Source organism: Microcaecilia unicolor, chromosome 1, assembly GCF_901765095.1.
Source record: "Microcaecilia unicolor chromosome 1, aMicUni1.1, whole genome shotgun sequence".
Taxonomy (NCBI): Eukaryota; Metazoa; Chordata; class Amphibia; order Gymnophiona; family Siphonopidae; genus Microcaecilia; species Microcaecilia unicolor.
The window spans coordinates 181,505,795-181,525,522 of record NC_044031.1 but is presented as its reverse complement, the minus strand read 5'-3'; the positions used below and the strand labels follow the sequence as shown (position 1 = coordinate 181,525,522).

Sequence of the window (19,728 nt, the reverse complement as noted above, 5' to 3'; positions counted from 1 at the left end):
GGCTACAAAGCCCACCTGGTCCGGATGTATGAGGACCGGAAGCAGGGGTGCTAACCTATTCGCTAATACTTTTGCCAGAATTTTAACATCGGCATTTAAAACTGAGATGGGCCTATATGAACCACAGTCCTCGTGATCCCTGCCCGGTTTGGGTAATACTGCTATCCAGGCCTCCATCATGGTTGGAGGCAGGGTCTTCCCCAGTACTACCTGATTAAACATATCTGCAAGAAGTGGCGCCAACTCAGCTGCAAACCTCTTGTAGAACTCGTTAGGGAACCCATCTAGCCCTGGGGATTTATATGAAGGCAAGCTATGGATGGCCTCCTGAATTTCCAAAGGAGTAACTGGTTTGTCTAGGATTGCTTGTTGTTGATTAGTCAGTGTGGGAAGCTCACATTCCCTCAAGTAGTTCTCTATAACCTCTACGGAAGGATTAATCTCCTGTGTATAGAGTGTTCGATAAAAGTCCCCGAATCGCTCACGCACCCGCGAAGAAGTGCGCAACATATTGCCTCTAGCGTCTCGCACCTGCCTAACCGTTCGGTCAACCCTTTGCCTACGCATCCGTATAGCCAGGAGTCGGCCTGCTTTGTTAGCGAACTCATAAGTCCCCGCCCTGTGCTTCGCCTGTAACATACTGAGGTGTTCAGAGTAAATTGAGTCCAACAACATTCGGGCTTTACACAACTCTTGCCAGACTTGGGAAGACCGGTTTGCCTTGTGCTGAGCTTCCAAACTATGTATCTTCTCTAAACAGGCCGCGATTTGAACCTTCCGGGCCTTGGAGCGTCTACTAGCCAATTTCAGAAAATAGCCTCTAGACACTGCCTTCATGGCATCCCACACTACCTGAAGTGGAGGCCCAGATTCTACATTGAGATCCAGATATTCTTTTAGCACGTTTCTATAGCCCTCCACCACTTCTTCCTCTTGCAACAAACTAGCATTTAGTGTCCACCTCCTGTTTTTAATTTCAGCCCTTACATTTGGCAGGGAGACCTAGACTGGGGCATGATCTGAGAGCGTTATGTTGCCTATTCCCGCCTCTGGCCCCCTTTCCACTAAGTTGGTGTCTACAAATATGTAATCTATGCGTGAGTATGAATTGTGGACTGGTGAATAAAAGGTATAATCCCTCTCAGCCTTGTGGGTCAGCCTCCAGAGATCCAGCACTCCTAGGGAGTAAGCCATGGACTCCAATGCCGCGGTCTCTCGCTTCCCCTCCATCCTATCGGCTCCCGTACGGTCCAGCCCTGGATTCATTACTGTGTTGAAATCACCACCCACTATTATTGAGCCTTTAGCAAATGTGACTAAGGAATTCCGTACCCTCTCAAAAAATTCCCTCTGACCACTATTTGGAGCATATATGGATGCAATCGTTAAGTCAGCCTGATCAATTTGTAAGTGAAGAAACAAAAAACGCCCTCCTGGGTCCCTCTTAATGCGTATTACCTGTGCTGCCATCGAAGTGTGCAGCAAGATCGCCACCCCCCTTTTCTTTGACTCTTCTGCGGACGCGAAGTATGCCCCCGGGTAGCCCGTGCAGGAGAGAAGCCTCTCATGCTGGTGGCGCAGATGCGTCTCCTGCAAAAGGGCCATGTGTGGCTTAAGCTGCTGCAGCTCCTTAAAGAACTTTTGTCTCTTTTGAGGCATATTCAATCCTTTTACATTATAAGACAGTACTTTCAAGTCAGCACTCATTGTTGAGGATAATTACAGCGTATAATGATATTGAACAACATACATCTTTCTCTTCCCTCACATATAACCCGCCTCCCACCTGCCAGTTTTACTTCCTTTAAATAACCAGCTACCTTCCCCCATGATGATCTTAGTTTCCCCCCCCCCCTCCCACCTTTCCCTTCCTTCCCAACCTCCTCAGGATAACACCCCCACCAATCAGGGCTATACGCCCCAGTTGGGAAAAAGGGCCTCCCAGTGTACCCCACATGAACCAAACAGCCATACCTGTCCCACTTACCCCGAATACTTCCCCCCTGCCCGCTTCTATAATACAAAATCTGTATTCCCTCTAACTCTTTTGCGCTACTCACCCTCTTAAGCCCTTGCCACATTCATAATAACATAACATCCAGTAACTTTTTTTTAAACACTATAAGCCTCTGAATCAGCTCTGATTTCTCACCACTTTAACTGGCTTCTGCAGTCAAGATGAAGAGATAATGTTAGAAAAAATGAAAACCAAAAAGTCATGTCTTGGCTCCCCGATTCTGGGATTTCTGAGATATTCTATTCCACTTCTGCAATTTGGCTTTGGTTGAAGGAGCCAGGTCTCCCGGAGGCATCGATGCTTGAGTCAGTCCCACCTCATGCAGGAACTTCCACGCCTCTGCGAGTTTTCGATATCGGCGCTGTTTTCCGCTGAACACAAAACTCAAAGCAAAGGGAAATACCCATCTGTATGAAATCTTTTCTTTTTGCAGGATTGCCAGCACAGGTCTCATATCTCGCCGCTGTGCTAGGGTGAACAGTGACAAATCTTGGTAAACCGACACCTTCGCCTCATTGTACTCCAATGGCGGATTTTGGCGCGCTTTTAACCATACTTTCTCTTTAAGCGCATATGATGTAAACTTCACAATTATATCTCTAGGTTTGTTGTCTGCTGGCTTCCCAAGCGATCTATGTGCACGCTCGAACAAAACCTCCTCTGGATCAAGTTGTTCCCCCAAGATCTTCTCACACAGCAAGCGTGCTATCGTGGGTATGTCTTCCATATTGCCCGTTTCAGGAACCCCCCGAAACCGGAGGTTTTGTCTCCTACCTCGGTTCTCGAGATCGTCTATTTTGTATTGTAACTCCTCCGACTGCTCTGTCAGTTGCAGAAAGCGAGCATCCATAGCCTCTGCTCTCTCGACCTGCTCGTCTGCACGCTCCTCCAAGGCCTCTACCCTGCCCCCCAGCTCACGGAGATCAAGGCTAATGGCATCAACATGTTCGAGAATTTCTACCTTAGATGCCTTGATCTCCGCTCGGATCTCCTCCAGGTACTTAGCCATCTCTTTGGTAAAGCCTGTTTTAGGGGTGGGTCTCCGCGGTTCGGCTTGCGAGGAAGCAGATTCTGATCCCGATGAAGGCCCCGGAGCCGAGGACACGTGGCGCACTCGACTCTTGGCCTGTTTTCGCGCTGAGCATCTCTCGCCGTCGCGCGACTGAGTCGCTGCAGCTTTGCTCATGTTATGTCCGGAATCTGTGCTTTTCAAAGTGGCTATTCTGGTGTAAAGCTGGGTTCGGGTGTCCGCGCTATTTGCAGTTTTATCGCAGGGGAGCGCGGAGCTATGGGCTCAGGCGTCCATTCAGGTCCGTGACGTCACCGGAAGCCTCGAAAGCCCACCTCTTTAACATTGCTTTTGACTCGTAATCACTCGCCTCCACCTACCCTCCTCCTCCTTCCTGTACACATTAATTGATTTGATTTGCTTACTTTATTTTTTGTCTATTAGATTGTAAGCTCTTTGAGCAGGGACTGTCTTTCTTCTATGTTTGTGTAGCGCTGCATACGCCTTGTAGCGCTATAGAAATGCTAAATAGTAGTAGAAGTAGTAGTAGTAGGAAGGAGCTCGGGATTTGCCGTGGCACCCCAGAGAGGTCACTGCGGCGCACAATTTTGGAAACGCTGGTGTAAGCAATGACAGAACACATGGATAAGATAGAGTAACAGGAGTAAGAAAATAAGGTACTAATGTAAAGAATATGGCAAATGAGGTAAAAAAAAAGTGCTTGAAGGTTATCTTAGATAGGGTAGGAGTGGATAAACATATTCTGCTGTAGTATGTGCGTGTGTGCAGAAAGTTAGTTACTTCTTCCATTAAAGGCCTGGTTAAAGAGCCAAGCTTCTTGAAGTAGAGATAGTCTTGTGTTAAGCAAACCCTTTTAGGGAGTGCATTCCAGAGTGTGGAGGCTACTCTGGAGAAGGCTCGCTTGTGGGTATCACATCGTGTGATGTCCTTTAGAGAGAGCGTGGTTAGGGATACTCCTTGGGAGAACCTTAGTGACCTTGGAGGTGTGTAGAGGGAGATCCTATTCTTCAGGTACTCTCAGCCATTTTCTTTATGGGCCTTGATGGTCAAACAGACTTTTAAGGGCCTTGAAGGTCAAACAGAGTTTTAAGTCTAAGTTTCAAATCTAATTTGCCCTGTATTGTACTGGTATTAGTACATCCATCTAGGCCCAGGAACTTGCCATGGGGCAAAGATTTAATATACCACAGTCTCTCCTCCTCCGTTATTGGATATGAAGATTGATCTGCTTCCCCAGGTGTTAAACATGGTAGGTCCACTACATTAAAATACTCATCTATAGTTTCCATAGCCACTGGGGTCTCCAACGAATAGAGGTTTTTATAAAACTGGATAAAAACATTTGAAATTTGTTTATTATCCTTACATTCCTGCTCACTGAGGTCCTCTACCATTACAATATGATTCCTGGTCATGTACTTTTTCTATTTATGGGCCAGCAATTTTCCCATCTGGTTCACCTTCTCAAAATACTCTTGGTACAATATCTCTCATTAATTTCCTCTAGCTCAAATTCCTGTAATTCACTGTGGAGCTTGTCCATCCTCAATATTAAAGCATGAGGTCTCATGCCCTTTTTATGCTGCTGCTTCTCCAACTGATGAGGCTGTCATCTCAATGCGTCCTGTTTCTGTGCCTTCTCTTTTTGTCTAAAAGCTACTGATATGATTTTCCCATGCATTACTGCCTTCAACCCCTCCCAGAAGAATTTTTTAAAGGGGGGGGGGGCGTGGTAATCTCCTCTAAATCATTTAACTGAATTTATTTCTGCAAATCTCTCTCCAATTGTGTCATATTTTTTGTATCTGTGAGTATGCTGACGTTAAGTCTCCAACAGCAGTGTCCATGAGGGTTCTCTTCTCCCTGAATAGCAACGATAGCTTTACTGGAGCATGATCTGACCAGATCTGAGGTTCAATATCAGCATCCTGCACCTGAAATATTATATTCTTGCCCACCAACCAGAACTCTATTCTGGAGTAGTTATTATGGACCCCAGAATAAAAGGTATAATCTTTATCTTCCAAACCCATGTCGTCATTCCCCGATATTCCTCCATCCCCTACCCCTTCTTCCCACACCTTTCCCCTACTCCACTTACTCTCATCTCCCAACCCCTTTCCCCCAGTCACTATGCATTTGGCCCCACCTCTATGGGCCACAGAAGAAAGTGTTCCCCTCCTGGTCCCTCCCCACCTCATTCCATCTATTGAACAGCACCAGTAACCTGAGTCCCCTTACTTGTAAACCAAAACACAGATTTCCCAAACCATCCATGGGTGCAACAGCATTCAAATTCTAACGTACATTTCAGAATTCTGACCTATAAACCAAACAGATGCACCATCCAGACCCCATGAGCAAAAAGAGGCATATAGTAACAACAATCTTATGAGATATAAACTCTTATTTGCGACGGGACCCCTTAATCCAGATGATCAGGGCTCCCTTGCAAGGTATCAGAGTTACGCTGTAGTCTGCAACTCTTCTGGTTTCCTCACCACTATTGCTGGCCAGGTGGAGCGGAGAGTGGCAGGGCACTCTCTCTCTATTCCATCATCTCCATTGCTTTCAGCAGCATGGCTTATCTCAGCAGAAGCTGTGCTTCCATGGGCATAGTTACTTTATGCATCTAGTTCGGAAGTGTAAATGATAATCCAAAGGGATAGTACAAATACTGTAAGATGATCAGCAGCAAGTTATGTCTCTAAATTCCCTCCACTTGTGGACCATAATCACTGAAATGTTAGCAAAAAGTTCTACTTTAGCACCTTCCCACATGATATGTCCCATTTTCTTGGGTGCTTGCAGGACACAATCCTTGACTGGGAACCTGAGACAGCATGCAATATCTCTTGGGTGATCCATCGGTTTGGGTCCCAGCACCCGATGCATCCATTCAAAGTCAACCTCTAGGAGCTCAGCCGATTGCTGTGACAAATGCTTTACATCAGGCCTGCAGTATTCTGCTCTCTTTGTGCTTCTGAATCCCCCCCCCCCCCCCCCCCCCCCCCCCAAGATCTTAGATTGTTAAGTTGTGTTCTGTTTTCACCATCTTCTAGCTTCAGGAGGCGCTCCTCTTGTTTAGTCTGTAGATTTGTGCATCTTTTTTTGCAAATTTACAATGTTCAAGTCATGTTCTATAACTCTCTCCTCAAAATCATCATTTAGACATTGCCCCATCTCTTCCATGGATTTGCGTAGACATTTGACATCAGCATGCAGTTTTTGTTTAACATTCATAATTGTTGATTTTAGGTCTTCCAGCCAGCCTTGTAGTTCTTCACTATTCACAGGTTGCACCTCGTTCACATGCGTCAGCTGCTCAGTACTGCATTCCTTGTACACCGATGCCAACTTGGAGCTTGCCTGCTCCACCAGCTTCATTTTCTTCCTTACCATGGTCCCAGAGTTCCCAAAAAGGTTATTGGGCCCAGAACTTTCAAACTTACCATTTCTAACAGTGTTATTTATACCAAATTGTAGCGGGGTTCAGAGGAGCTCGTTGGCTAAGCAGTCACATTCTAGGTGATGTCACTTTCTCCATCCCTGATAAGCTAGATTTAAAGCAATATGCAAACAGATAAAATAAAGGTTCAAGGTTCAATTTCATTTGATATACTGCCCATATCTAAAATAGAAACTAAGGCAGTTTACATAATTAAAAAAAAAGGCAAAACAAAATAGGGAAGAGAGGAACAAAGAAAGCAAGACACCACTAGGACTAGGAATGAGAGGAACGGATGAGGGGGGAAGGATACAATATCACACAGGGGGAAAAGTAGGGAAGGGAAAGACATCTGGGCAGGTAAAATGCCTGATCACTGTCCCCCACAGGCCCTGAGGAGAATGAAAAATATTACTAATCTGGAATAGATGGAAAGACAACAGTAAAGTAGAAAGCCCTCGAGAAGAGACCTAAAGTTAGAAAAGGAGGATTCCAACCTGAGGGAAAGCAGGAGACTATTCCATAGGGCAGGGGCCGAGACACTAAAGCAAGACTAGCAAATGCCCTCACAGTGGACTCTATGATAGGAAGGAATGACCTCTAAATGTTGGCTGGAGTTCTCAGAGGATTGTTAAGGACGAGCAAGTTGGCTAAAAAGAGCAGGAGCCCTGAGGGTTGAATCTAGTGGGTCAGCATTAGAACCTTATAGGGAATTCTGTAGGATATGGGGAGCAAATGTTCAGTCAAAAAGAGAGGTGTAACATGGTCAAATTTTTTCAGACCATAGAAAATCTTGATGACTGTGTTTTGAACCAATTGAATTTTGTGGACAAGGGAGTTAGGAAGACTAAGGAAAAGTGAGTTACAATAATTAGAAGTGACCAAGGCCGGAATGAAGGTACACAGATGGCAGCTCAAGTAACAGATAAAGTGATATAATCTTACTCGGAGTGGAGGATACCAACTGGGAAATGTGAGAATAAAAGGTGAGCTCTTGCTAAAGAGTGACATCCAGGATCTTGATGGCTGTCTTTTATGGGACAGGAATGCCCTTGATGGAAACTAGAGGTAGAGCGGAAGGGGTTGTCTAGAAGAAAAAAAATCAGAACCTCAGCTTTGCCATGTCATTGCCCAGAAGCCAATCAGCAACCTGACCTAACTTAGAGGATAACACACTAAAGTTGATGGGGGAATTAGAGTCAAGGGGGAAGAGAAGCTGGGTATCATCAGCGTGAATGAAGAAGGTGAAGCTGAGGGACTGGATTAGGAGGGTTAGAGGGGCAAGGATTTCACAGGGGTGGAGGAGTGGCCTAGTGGATAGATCAGTGGGCAGACAAACCAGCCTTCAAACCCCACTGATATCCCTTGTGATCTTGGGCAAGTCACTTAACCCTCCACTCCCTCAGGTACAAACTTAAGAGCTAGATTTTGCTAACATGTATTAAAGTGCTTTATTTACCACAGGTCCCATTTTATGCAAAGAGATCTATTTAATAACAACGTACATTAATAGCACTAACATGCGCATACTTTATTAAATATAACCATTATACTGTAAGCCCTCCAGAGATAGGGAAACCCATACCGGAACACGAATCGTGTTTCGGTCATGAAGGCTTGCCTCAGGAGTCCCTTAATTACAAACAGATAATAACTTTAAGCATTGCACAGAACAGAACAAACAGACTTCCACCTGGCTTCTCTAGCAGGACCAACTGACTGCATGGACATGCTCAGTTTGCAATGTTACAAAAGTCTTAAAGAGACCACGGGGCCATGGGCGTGGTTGCCTTTTGGAAAACCATCAGCTTTCAAATTTTGTGGACAGCTGGACTGAGGGTTACTAGAGACATGGGAATTTTCTTATTGAATAGAGCGATCCTGAGATTTAGGAAATATCAGACCTTGTTGGTATGCCACTTGCTAAATGTGGCTAAGCTCACATTAGCGGCTGCTTGGAAGGCACCAGATTCCCACCTCTATGTGGAAATCTCGACTTTACATTGTATATAAATTGGAAAAACTAACTCTATAAGGCAAAAATCTTTTAGAACTTGGGAAAACATTTTGGGGTCTGTACGTAATCTGAGCTTTGTGGGCGAGTGAGACCTGGGTTAGGGTTCTTTTTTTATGGGATTACTTTCCTAGAGCTCTGGGGTTCCTTTCTCCCCCTTTTATTTCTGTTTCAGATTACACATAATTATACAAATTAGAGGTTTTCTTAGCATTGAAACTGCATTGTATTTCTGTTTAAGCAAATACATTGTACTGGCTTGTAATTTGTGTCAATCAATAAAGACCTTGTTATAAATAAAAAATAAAATAAATACACATATGCTTTAAGGCTTGGGGGGGGGGGGGGTGGAGACTCTTGCCTTGGACATTCAGAGCAGGAAAACACTCTACCCATATCCATGGAAAGAATAACCTTAGCAATTCCCAATCCAGTCTGTGCACCATCAAATAATCCTGGTTTTGCACAGATTCCAGCAGTGACAGCTTGGGACCTCCTCTCTATTTCCTGCACTCCCTTTTACTTACCAATGATGGCCTCCTTCAGACTGCTCTCTACAGGGAGTATATTCTTCTCCACCAACTCCATGGGGCCAGGTCTCTGTGCAATCTTCTCATTTAGATCATCTGCCAGCCGGGCCCGCTTCAGCTTCAGCTGTTTGGCTTGCAGGGACGGTTCTGCAGATGTCTCTGCTCAAAAAAAAAATTTGATGACAGACAAGGAGATAAGTTCCCAACACAGGCCTATAGTAATCAAGCCAAACCCAAGACAATCCTCTCAAGTCCCTAGGATTTGGAAGATCATTTACAATGATTCAGAGAAAAGCAAAAATATCCACAGAACAAGAATATGCAAGCCGATCATGCTCCCACCTTTGCTCCTATCCTAAAGACCAGACTAGATTCCAAGATCACTATTCACCTTTCAACAATTTAAAAACATCTACAAGCCTACATTAACACAGATCCAAAGATTCTGATCATGAACTGTGATCCTTCTACAAGTCAAGATTCATCAGATTGTAAACATCTACCGGTAATCCCCTAAAATCCAGGGTAAGGGGAGACGTGGGCGAGGGATACCTGAAGTCCCTGGTTGTATGTTAGCACATTCTTTGTTATTTTACCAGAATTGAATTTCCATGAGCCCATCTGTAGGAGATATCCAGTTATAGACGATGATTTTGGTCACAATCTTTTGGCTCCCCTCCACATCTTTTTTAGCCACCCAGGGCCCTATTTACTAAGTATTTTTTCCATAGAGACAGGATGAGAGAAAAGCTTCAGTAAAATCAGGGTCTCAATTCCTTATACAAGGTTCATCCTAAGAACATCCAAAAACCAATTTCACTTAATTCTATATAAAGGCACATTTTCATTTGATTAAATGTCGGAGAAATTGTAATGATTTTCTTACTTTGATGTACAGGGCCAGCAGAAGGATTAAGAGCAACTCAGAAGTATGGGCTCATTAAAGCTGCACCTTGAGAGTTGCTGGTACAACTGGACAAAAATGAAGGCCTCTTAAAGTCAGAACATTTTGCTACAAGTTCTGCGTGCACATCCAGTATAAATGATTTCAGTGAACATACGCTGCCACTTTTCAACCTACGCTAAATAAAAAGATGTAAAAGTGTGCCTGCAACTTTGGATGGAATCTTTTAAGGCTTCCAGCAGTCCACTAACAGCCCTGATGTATTTTCATTAACAAACGGACTGCAGGCATTCATCTTGGGCATGTCGGTGCTCTGCAGTTGTGCAGTGCAAATCTGCCCCATCCCAGATAGAATCATGATGGCCAATTCCAGCTGAACACATTTCCCTAAATTAAAAATCCCAAAACACTGGCTAACAGGCAAGTTAGGAACCTGCACATCAGCAGAGTTAGGATTGTATTTCGTCATCCAATTCATGATTCTGAAATAAGACACACACACTGTAGACCCCAAATAACACTGTCTGATATAATTTGGGGCTGCTTATATGATTAAGGGTTAGAACTTGTTTTTTTCTTTTGTTACTACATAGTACACCATAGACCCGCTAAAATGTGGATTAATTTATAATGCAGTTAAATATCTTGGATCCCAACATCTATGTTATATGAGATCTACAGTATGTATGTTAATTTGTCTTATTGTTCTCCTGTAATTTCTCCTTTTCCTCCCTGTGACTCTGCAGTTTGTGGCTTTTCTATCAACTTCAGACATACAATAACTTTAAACAAACCAATTCCTTTTTTTTTTTTTACAACCCCATTAGCTGGGAATTTTAGATCAGTTGGTCCCCTGGAATACTTGGCATTCCCCATCCAATCCCCAGCTGCCTTGCATAAGAGAAAAGCCAGTGGACAGTTCCTACCTTGAACATGAGGAGGGGAGGGCAATCAGTAGAAAATTAAGTCTCTTAAGATAGTAAGGGATGCTTCCTGATGCCCCTCTGATGGACAGAATTTGGAAACTCTTCCACCAGTAGTTCTAAACACACTCCTGGTTCACAGACCCCATTCCAGTATGCTAGGCAGCTAGGGGAAAGGACCATTTGGGAAAAGTATAGAAATAGATCAAACCTGATTTTAAAGTGTTATATCGTCGGATTCGACGATATTGTTGGGGAGGGAAGAAGGCTAAATTACCATTACCTTTGTTGATGGGCCACTGGAAGGAAGGGGGGACTGGGACTACCAGACTTGAAACGCTATAATACAGCATGTCTCTTCAGACACTTTGGAGACTGGTTTTTTGATCGAGAAGATTACACACCTCGACAAATAGAGGGCCAGTTCTTTGCCCCTTGTCATTTTTATTTTCTAGTACAGGGACCTAGAGCCCACATTCCGGAACATCTGTGGAACAGCTTGCTGTTGACATCTTTGAGGACTCTTTGGAGAGATTTGATGGGCATTTGGGGCTTGCAGACCAACACGTCGGATATGTTACCCATTTGTGGAAATTTATTTTTTAAGCCTAGGATGGCTAGTAAGATATTTCGAGTTTGGGGGCACTTGGGCATTAGTCGTCTAGAGCATCTTCTGAATGGACAAGGGACGCTGTTAAGTTTGGGAGCTTTAGGTATCGATTATGACATGAACATTTTTGCCTATCATCAAATAGCACATTATGTCAGATCTTTAGACATGGAGGCTTTGAGATCTCGGCATTGTCACCGGATGAGACAGTTTCTGGAAGGAGGGGGAACGGGCAGTAGCAACGCAAGTTTCCTTCACATACATACAACCCTGCTGATGCAATCACCTCAAGGAATTACTGGAGATCATGCTTCATCTTCAGTCAGTCTCTCTATTGCAGTGGTATTCACCAACTGTCCTTGAGGGTCACATACAGGTCAGGTTTTCTGGCTAGCCCTAATGAACATGCATGAGATAGAGGTGCATATGATGGAGATAGTATGGCGCTCGAGAACAGGAAATGAATACCACTGCTCTACTGAGATTGCCATCAGGTGCCTGCTTGATGACTTATTTAGTTTTTGTTTAGGTGACAGACCTGTTGAAGAACACGAGGATTAAGTACAGACAGTATTGAGGTAGGACCACACAGTCTTCCTTCTTTCCAGTCATTATTTTTTATTTATTTTCCGGTACACATTTAAACATATTTTATTTTGTATTTTTCTATTGTTTTTTCCTCCTTATGTATATTTTAAAATTCTTTGCAAACCGCCTATAAAATTAGCTAATGAGCAGTATATCAAATACAATTGGAACTTGAACACTTCTGCAGTGCCATTCATAAGCACAGCATCAATTGTTCTGGCACCATGAGAAAGGGGTGGGGGGAGGGGGGCAAGGAGGCTGCATAACCCAGGCAGTCTTGAATGTACCTTCCAATATGTGCATCCTGACCAGCTCAGAGCGTTCAGGTCGGGAACGAATTTTCCGTTTTAGGTAGTCCTCCGTCTGCAAAGAAAATAAAGTGTCAGACCATATATAAAGAAGAAACCATGCCGTAACCACACACTGACATCTGCAGCTAAAAAGTGGCTGAATATTACAAGGAAGACCAGGTCTACACTGCTTGGCCAGTATTTCACCACTTCAACCGTGTTTGGGTCAGTCAAGTTTTATAGTAAAGCTGGCCAGGACAGTATTTTACCACCTCTCAGGGAGTAAAATGGCTGGGGCTTTGGCATTTAATTATGGTGTGGCTACAGAGGCTGAGCAGGAGTAGTCAAAATTGGAGATTCATTAGCACCCTCTCAGAATAGGAACAGCAGCTTTCATTAACCTTAAGTGGTAAATCAAAGTTTTAAAATTAACTGGACCATTTTTTCTGGCTTTTTAAACTTCCACTTGCTCCGCAGTGCAGCAACAATATGGGAATTGATGCAAGAGGAGTGGCCTCTCCCACTGAGCTCCACTAACACCCTGAACATATTTCAGTAATTACTGTGCCCCTTGCCAAGGCTCTAACCCCTTCACACGTACATTAAAAGCCACAAAAAAAAATACTACTACTACTATACATTTCTATTAGGGGTGGGCAATGACCAACAATTTTAATCACGATTAATTGCACAATTTTTTTGATTGCATGCATTTTGGGCATTTCTCTTACCCTTTCCTACTGGCTTCTCTCCTATTGAGCACAAACATCTCTCTCACTGTTTCTTTTTCTCATGCCCTCCTCTCCAGCCTTCACCCAGATTCTCATACCCACCTACCCAGCCTTCACACAAATTCTCTCATTCCCCCCTCCACAGCAATCACTTAGTTTCTCTCATGCCCCTTTCATCAGCCTTGACCCAAATTTATTTATTTATAACATTTATAACCCACAGTATTCCCACCCAAGGGCAGGCTCAATGTGGCGTACAATAGTTAATATGCAAACAATAGTACAAAAAAACAAATTCTCTCATGCCCCCATCCCCAGCCTTCACCCAGTTTCTCTCATGCCCCCTCCCCAGCCTTCACCCAGTTTCTCTTCTGCTCCCCTCCCTAGCCTTCACCCAGATTCTCTCATGGCCCCCTCTTCCTGCGTTTACCTTAATGGCAGGGCTCGGGCTCCGCATTTTCTCTTCTTCCTCGCTGCCTCAAAGTTCATTTTCTTCCCGCCTGCAATGCAATCAGGCTCTGCAGATACTTGAGCTATGCTGTGCAGAAAGTTGGAGAAGTCTCGCAGGACTTGAAACTGTGCAACTTCCCTGACTTCCTGCACAGCGGCAGCGCAGTTCAAGTATCTGAGGAGCCTGATCACCGTGCAGGAAGGGGAAGAAAACGGACTTTGAGGCAGCGAAGAAGAAGAGAAAAGGCGGAGCCTGAGCTGTTGAGGTAATCACAGGGGAAGGGGGCAGGTCTGCATATTTAAAAAATCAGCTGGCGTTAAAATGCTATTAACGTGTTAATCGCATTAACATGCTAATTGCCCACCCTTGATTTCTATAGAGTATAAGAACACTAAGAAATCAAAATTCATCATTTCTTCTCATTATACTAATCCTGGCAGTCTGATTTGATAAAGCACCTAAGCAGAGTACTCTATCCCCTCTGATCTAACCTCAACCCCCTTCCACCTCTTGTGCAGGAGAGTTGGTGAAGTAAGAGAGCAGGACTCATGTATCTCCACAGGTTTGTATTTTCCCTTTTCCTTCTATTTCCCATGGCTCCACTACACTTTTTTCCTGATGCTAACTCTTCCCAATCTTATTCTCTATCTCAAACCACTACATACCTCAAGACCACACTGCCCATTTTCTACTTTCATAACCTTGCCAGCCATTTTGTCTTCCACCTTCTCGGCTCTCGAGCTTCAGTGTTTTCTTCCTTCTAATTGGCCATCTCCATTCTGAGTACATTACATCTTCATCCCTATCATCATGCCTACCCTACTCATCTCCTCCTCCTCTCCACTGGGGACATCAATCCCAATCCTGGCCCTCCGAGTGTCAGGCTTCTTCCCTGGAAGCACTGGGTTTGTGAGCCCTTGGACCACTACCGTGGAGCGGCAGTGGCAGGCAAGGTCACCTTCAAAGCAGAGACGAGGCAAGGCTGGACTGGAACCCCGGACTGGAGCTCTGCACTGGAATACACAGGACTGGAACGCACCGGACGGGTGCGCACTGGACTGGAACCCACTGGACGGGTACACACTGGAACACACGGGACCGGAACCCGCTGGACAGGAACACACTGGACCTAGGCTTCACCTATGCTTAGCCACCGTTCCCCGAGGGTTGAGCCCTCAGATTCGGGCAGCCGGCAGGGCTTACAGGAAAACCAGAACTGGAACTAACAAGCAGGAACAACAGGAATCAGGATACAGAAGTGCCCCCAGGCACCTAGGCGAAAGCAAGGCAGACAGGCAGGGAATGTCCGGGTTCCGGCATAGTCAGGTCTGGCCACAGGCAGAGAATATCCGGGTTCAGGCAGTAGTCGGGTCAGGCAGCAGGCAGCAAGTATCGGGGTTCAGGCAGCAGGCAGTGAGTAGTCAGGTACAAGCAATGGTCAGGTCAAGTAGAAAGACTATGGTTGGAGCTCCAGTAGCAAGGAGTACTGGCAGCGGACAGGACTAGGGCTGAAGCTCCAGAAGCAAAGGAAAACACACACGGGAAACCCAGAAAGCTAAACACAAGAAAACTAGTAAAGCTGTACACAAGCTAACAAGAAAGCTATGCCCAAGCTAACTAGTCACAAGCTAGAAACTCACACTGAACTCGACAAGGTAGCAGTGCACAGAGCACTCTAACATACCAGGGACCTTAGATGATGCAAAGGCAAAGGCTGCAGTCTCTGTGATTAATAAAGCCCTTCAACACCTGAGGAGCAGCTGCAGCCATCAGTAAGCAACTACGGAGGCTGACCAGGCACAAACAAGAGAGACAAGTCCGGCAGCCTGGAAGAACCGGACCGGACTGGGCTAAAGTCTAGAATGGGTAGGAACAGCAAGACAAACTATGGCAGCCACTGGCTCTGGCCACCAGCGGGTGAGAGAAGCACAAACCAAGGAGCAGGCAGAGCGCACACAGAACATAGAGAGACTTAGAATACCTAGGTGCAGCACAGAGGAGCAAACAGAGCCAGGCTGGAGACAGAGGTAGAGCTAACTCAGGCAGCACCCCCAGGTGCAGTAGTGGAGTAATTAGAGCCACGCTGGAAGCAGCCAGCACACAGAAGGAAAACTACTCCAGAAAGGATAGGCAGAAGCCAGCTTAGAAGCTGATCCCCAGAAATAAGGTAAGTCTGAGGGTGGTCACGGCCACAGACGTGACACTGAGGCAACCTTCACCCCGCCTGTGCAGATCAAACTGCAGCCCTTCCAAACTTACTCCTATTCCTTTCCTTCCTCTTTCTGCTCTCCCTTTCTCATGTGCCCTGTGAAATGTCTGCTCTGTGTCCAACAAGCTTGCATATATTCACCACCTCTTTCCTACTGTTATTTTCTTGCGTTGAGACTTTGCTTTTCCCTGAATATGCTGTTTCAGTTGCTGCCTTGTGTCATGGAGGTTACTTTTTCTCCCATACTTCTCATTCAGTTGGCTGTGGTGGTGGTGTTAGGCCACTACTCTCCCTTCATCTACCTCAGTCTCACTACTTCTCCTCCTCTGAAGTCCACTCCATCCACCTATTCTTTCCACTACCTCTCCAGATAGCTGCCCTTTATTGACTCCCTGATATGTCCCCCCCCCCCCCCCCCTCTTCCTTTCTCACCAACTGACTCCTAGCTTTCTTTTTTACTTGAACCATTTTCCTCTTCCCTCATTCTTGGGAACTATAAGTCACGCTAATTATCCCTCTAGCACTTGTGCCTCTAAACTTCTTGATTTAACCTCCTCATTCAATCTCCAGCTATGCTACACTACTCCTATTCACCAGTATGGCCAATGCCTCAATCTTGTTTTCTTCTCCAACTACTCACTCTCAAATGTCTCCAACATAGTTCTTCCCCTCTCTCACCAATCATCATCTGATAACTTCCACACTTAAATCACCCTCCCCCAGAGTCTCATCCAATCACCACCAACACATTTAAGAATCTTCAGGCTATTGACCCTTGCACTCCTTCCACCATTGTTTCATCTCTGCTCTCATCTATGTTATCCAAGTCTATCAGTGAGGTAGTCTCTTCTTATAACACTATATTCTCCTCTGCTTTAAGCACTCTCTCTCCTTTCACTCCCCATTCTGTAAGGCATACCAAATCTCCGTCTTGGCTGACCTTCAGAATCTGCTATCTACATCCCTGTGCTTGCTGTGCAGAGTGCCTTTGGTTAAAGTCATACATTTCAAATTCTTGCTGACCTCCTTCCAGTCTGCTATTATATTTGCCAAGAGTACTATGCCATTTGACAAAATCTCTTGCCTCCAACCCTCGCGCGCCCTCTGCCACCCTGAACTCCATTTTCAAAGTGCCTCCACCTCTAACCCCCTTTCACTTCCTGCCCAGACTACAGTTGAGTACTTCTGTGACAAGATTGAAAAGGGGAGTTCTCCACCAGTTCACCCCCAACTCCTGTTCTCCCACTTTATTCTCACAACCTTCCTTCAAATCCCTGCTACCTTTTCTTCCTTTTCTACAATCACAGAGGATGGACCTGCATGTCTTCTCTCCTCTTCTAAAGTCACTATCTGCTCCTCTGGTACCATTCCCACCCATCTTCTACCTCAAACATTTTAAAGCCAAGACAAAGGCTTAGCTTTCCCAATAAGCCTACTTCACTGGAGTTTAACACTGAGATCTGGTCCTGTTGTCTCACATCAGTGTTTGTTTGCGCTTTCTCTTTGTGTTTGTCTCTTGTGTTTACTACTCAATGTGCGGATGAGTTTCCAATTATTATCTTTACTATCATACTTTGTAGTTCCTTTCTACTACTATGTTTTAGACTGTAAACTGCCTAGCCCTGCTGTCTGATTTGTGCAACTTAGTAAATTCTGAATAAACAACAATACTCAGCTCTACCTCCCATCTACAATATCCTCAACCTATCACTTTTCACTGCAACTGTTCCTGATGCTTAAAAAAAAAAAACGCTGTGCTTACACTACCACTCAAAAAACATTCACTGGATCCTACCCTGCCCTTCCAACTATCATCCCACCTCCCTTCTCTGTTTCACATCCTAGCAACTTGAACATGCTGTTCACCATTGCTGTCTTGATTGTCTTTCATCTCATGCTATTTTGATCCACTACATTCTGGCTTTTGCCTTCTACATTCTACAGAAACAGACCTTGCCAAAGTCTCTACTGATTTGTCCCTGGCCAGATCCAAGAGCCTTTACTCAAGCCCTATTTTTCTTGACCTATCCACTGTTTGTGATACTACTGATCACCACCGACTCCTTACTCAGATTTCAGAGTTCTGTTCTGTCTTGTTTTTCTTTTCATCTCTCCCACTGCATGTGCACTTTTAGTGTATACTCTCGTGGATCCTCTCCACTGTTATCCGCACTATCATTCTGTCTCCTCAACTCATAACTTTGGGGTGGGGGAGGATCTTCTCGCCCCCTATCTGCATATATCTAACAGAGTGATAAAACCTGTCACTAATTTCTCTATAACACACTACCAAAACCCTTAGCCACACTTTCATCACTTTCCACTTAACTACTGCAACCACTTCTCACAGGTCTCCCACTAAACTCTTTCCCGTTCAATCTGTTCAAAATTCTGCTGCATATCTTTCTTTCATCACTGCGGCAACTTTCAATTAGCCCCTCTTCACAAGTCATTTCATTGGCTCCCTGTTTCTGTATACAGTTCAGACTGAGCTACAAGTGCATTCGTTTTGCAGCTCCTCAGTATCTTTCCTCTCTTGGAAAGGTGCAATAGTGGTCAAGTGAGGGATGACACAGACCTAGGGTCACTTGTTTGCAATAACACTGGAGTGCATCAGCAGTGGCTGAGAATCATTCACATAACCTTCCATGGCCTTGGGTACAAACTTAGATTTTGAGCCCTCTGGAATTAGGGAAATATTCACTGTACCTGAATGTAACTCATCTTGAGCTCCTACTGAAAGGTATGAGATAAATATAAAATCATATGCACTACTGCATTAATGCATATACTTTCTCCTCAGTTTGTTCATCCAGAATCTACCCACCATTGTGCTTTTTTCTGTGCTGCTCTCCTACTATGGAATACCCTTCCATTTGCCTTACATGTGGAAACATCCTTTTCCAAACTTAATGTGGTTTTAAAAATGTATCTTTTCCAACAGGCCTTTTATTTCCAGTAACCACTGATGCAGCATAGATGGGTATTTACTACCTACTCTTTCCTTAATCCTTTCTATTCCTTTCCTATTTTGATTAATGGCAATCTTTTCCTAATTTTATAATTTATTGCATTGTTGTTATAAACTGATCTGATGTGTAAGCGCAGTATATTAAGTCAGATAAACCAAATAACTGCAACCCATACAGTACATTATTACTGTGTACTAACATGGTCACATGCTATTACAACAGGCTGAAGTGCATTGGATGAGTCATGACAGTGTCCCACATTTCATTACTGCATCATATCCTGCACCAGTTAATAGATAGGATCTTTCTTCAGGAATGCACCACACCATTTTCAAGCTGTTGCTCTTAAATGGTCTGATTGTGTTGGATTACAATCAATAGATCACTCAAACTTGCAGGCTGCAGTGCAGAAATGTTATAAAGATTTAGAGTCTAGCAATGGCTTATGGTGCAAAGTAAAAGGAGAGAGAGCAAACTTTTCCTCAAGTTGTAGACTGAACACAAGAACAGACATGCTTGTCTGATGCGGATACCAACAATGAATATGCATGAGATAAATTTACATCTTCATTCTATGCAAATCTAATCTCATGCATATTCATTGTGGGTATCCTGAAAACCTGTCTGGATAGGTGGGTACCGAGGACTGAGCTGAGAACCCCTTCTATCAAGAAATTAAGCTTTCAGGGTGTGTGACACTGCTGTGATTCCCAGCTCATACATGCTCGATGTTTCGATGTAGTTCAGCTCACTTCTGTTGTTACTACACATTCAGTTTCTGTCTATAGAAATCAAACTACAAACCAGAGGATGCCATCAAAACAGAATATCCACAGGATCTGTGGTATTGTCTGACAATACCACAGATCCTGTGGATATTCCATTTTATACAGAGACGAATTAAAGTGGGCTGATTGTGTCTGACAATACCACAGATCCTGTGAATATTCCATTTTATACAGAGACAAATTAAAGTGGGCTGATTGTGTCTGACAAGACAATAAAGTGCTT

General features: G+C 44.4%; 1 protein-coding gene across 6 annotated transcripts in view; it reads right to left on the bottom strand.

Annotated features, from left to right (window-relative positions):
- MRTFA (myocardin related transcription factor A) overlaps nt 1-19,728 on the bottom strand; it is a 342,546-nt gene that overhangs the window by 89,918 nt on the left and 232,900 nt on the right. For all 6 annotated transcript variants that reach the window (XR_003942109.1, XM_030202867.1, XM_030202876.1 and 3 more), the window contains 2 exons: nt 12,352-12,427; nt 9,037-9,198 (listed from right to left, as the gene is read on the bottom strand). Coding sequence is in view for 5 of the 6 variants with exons in the window: in XM_030202867.1 (XP_030058727.1) it covers nt 9,037-9,198; nt 12,352-12,427 (238 nt within the window). In the remaining variant the exon portion in view is untranslated. The remainder of the gene's footprint in view (nt 1-9,036; nt 9,199-12,351; nt 12,428-19,728) is intronic.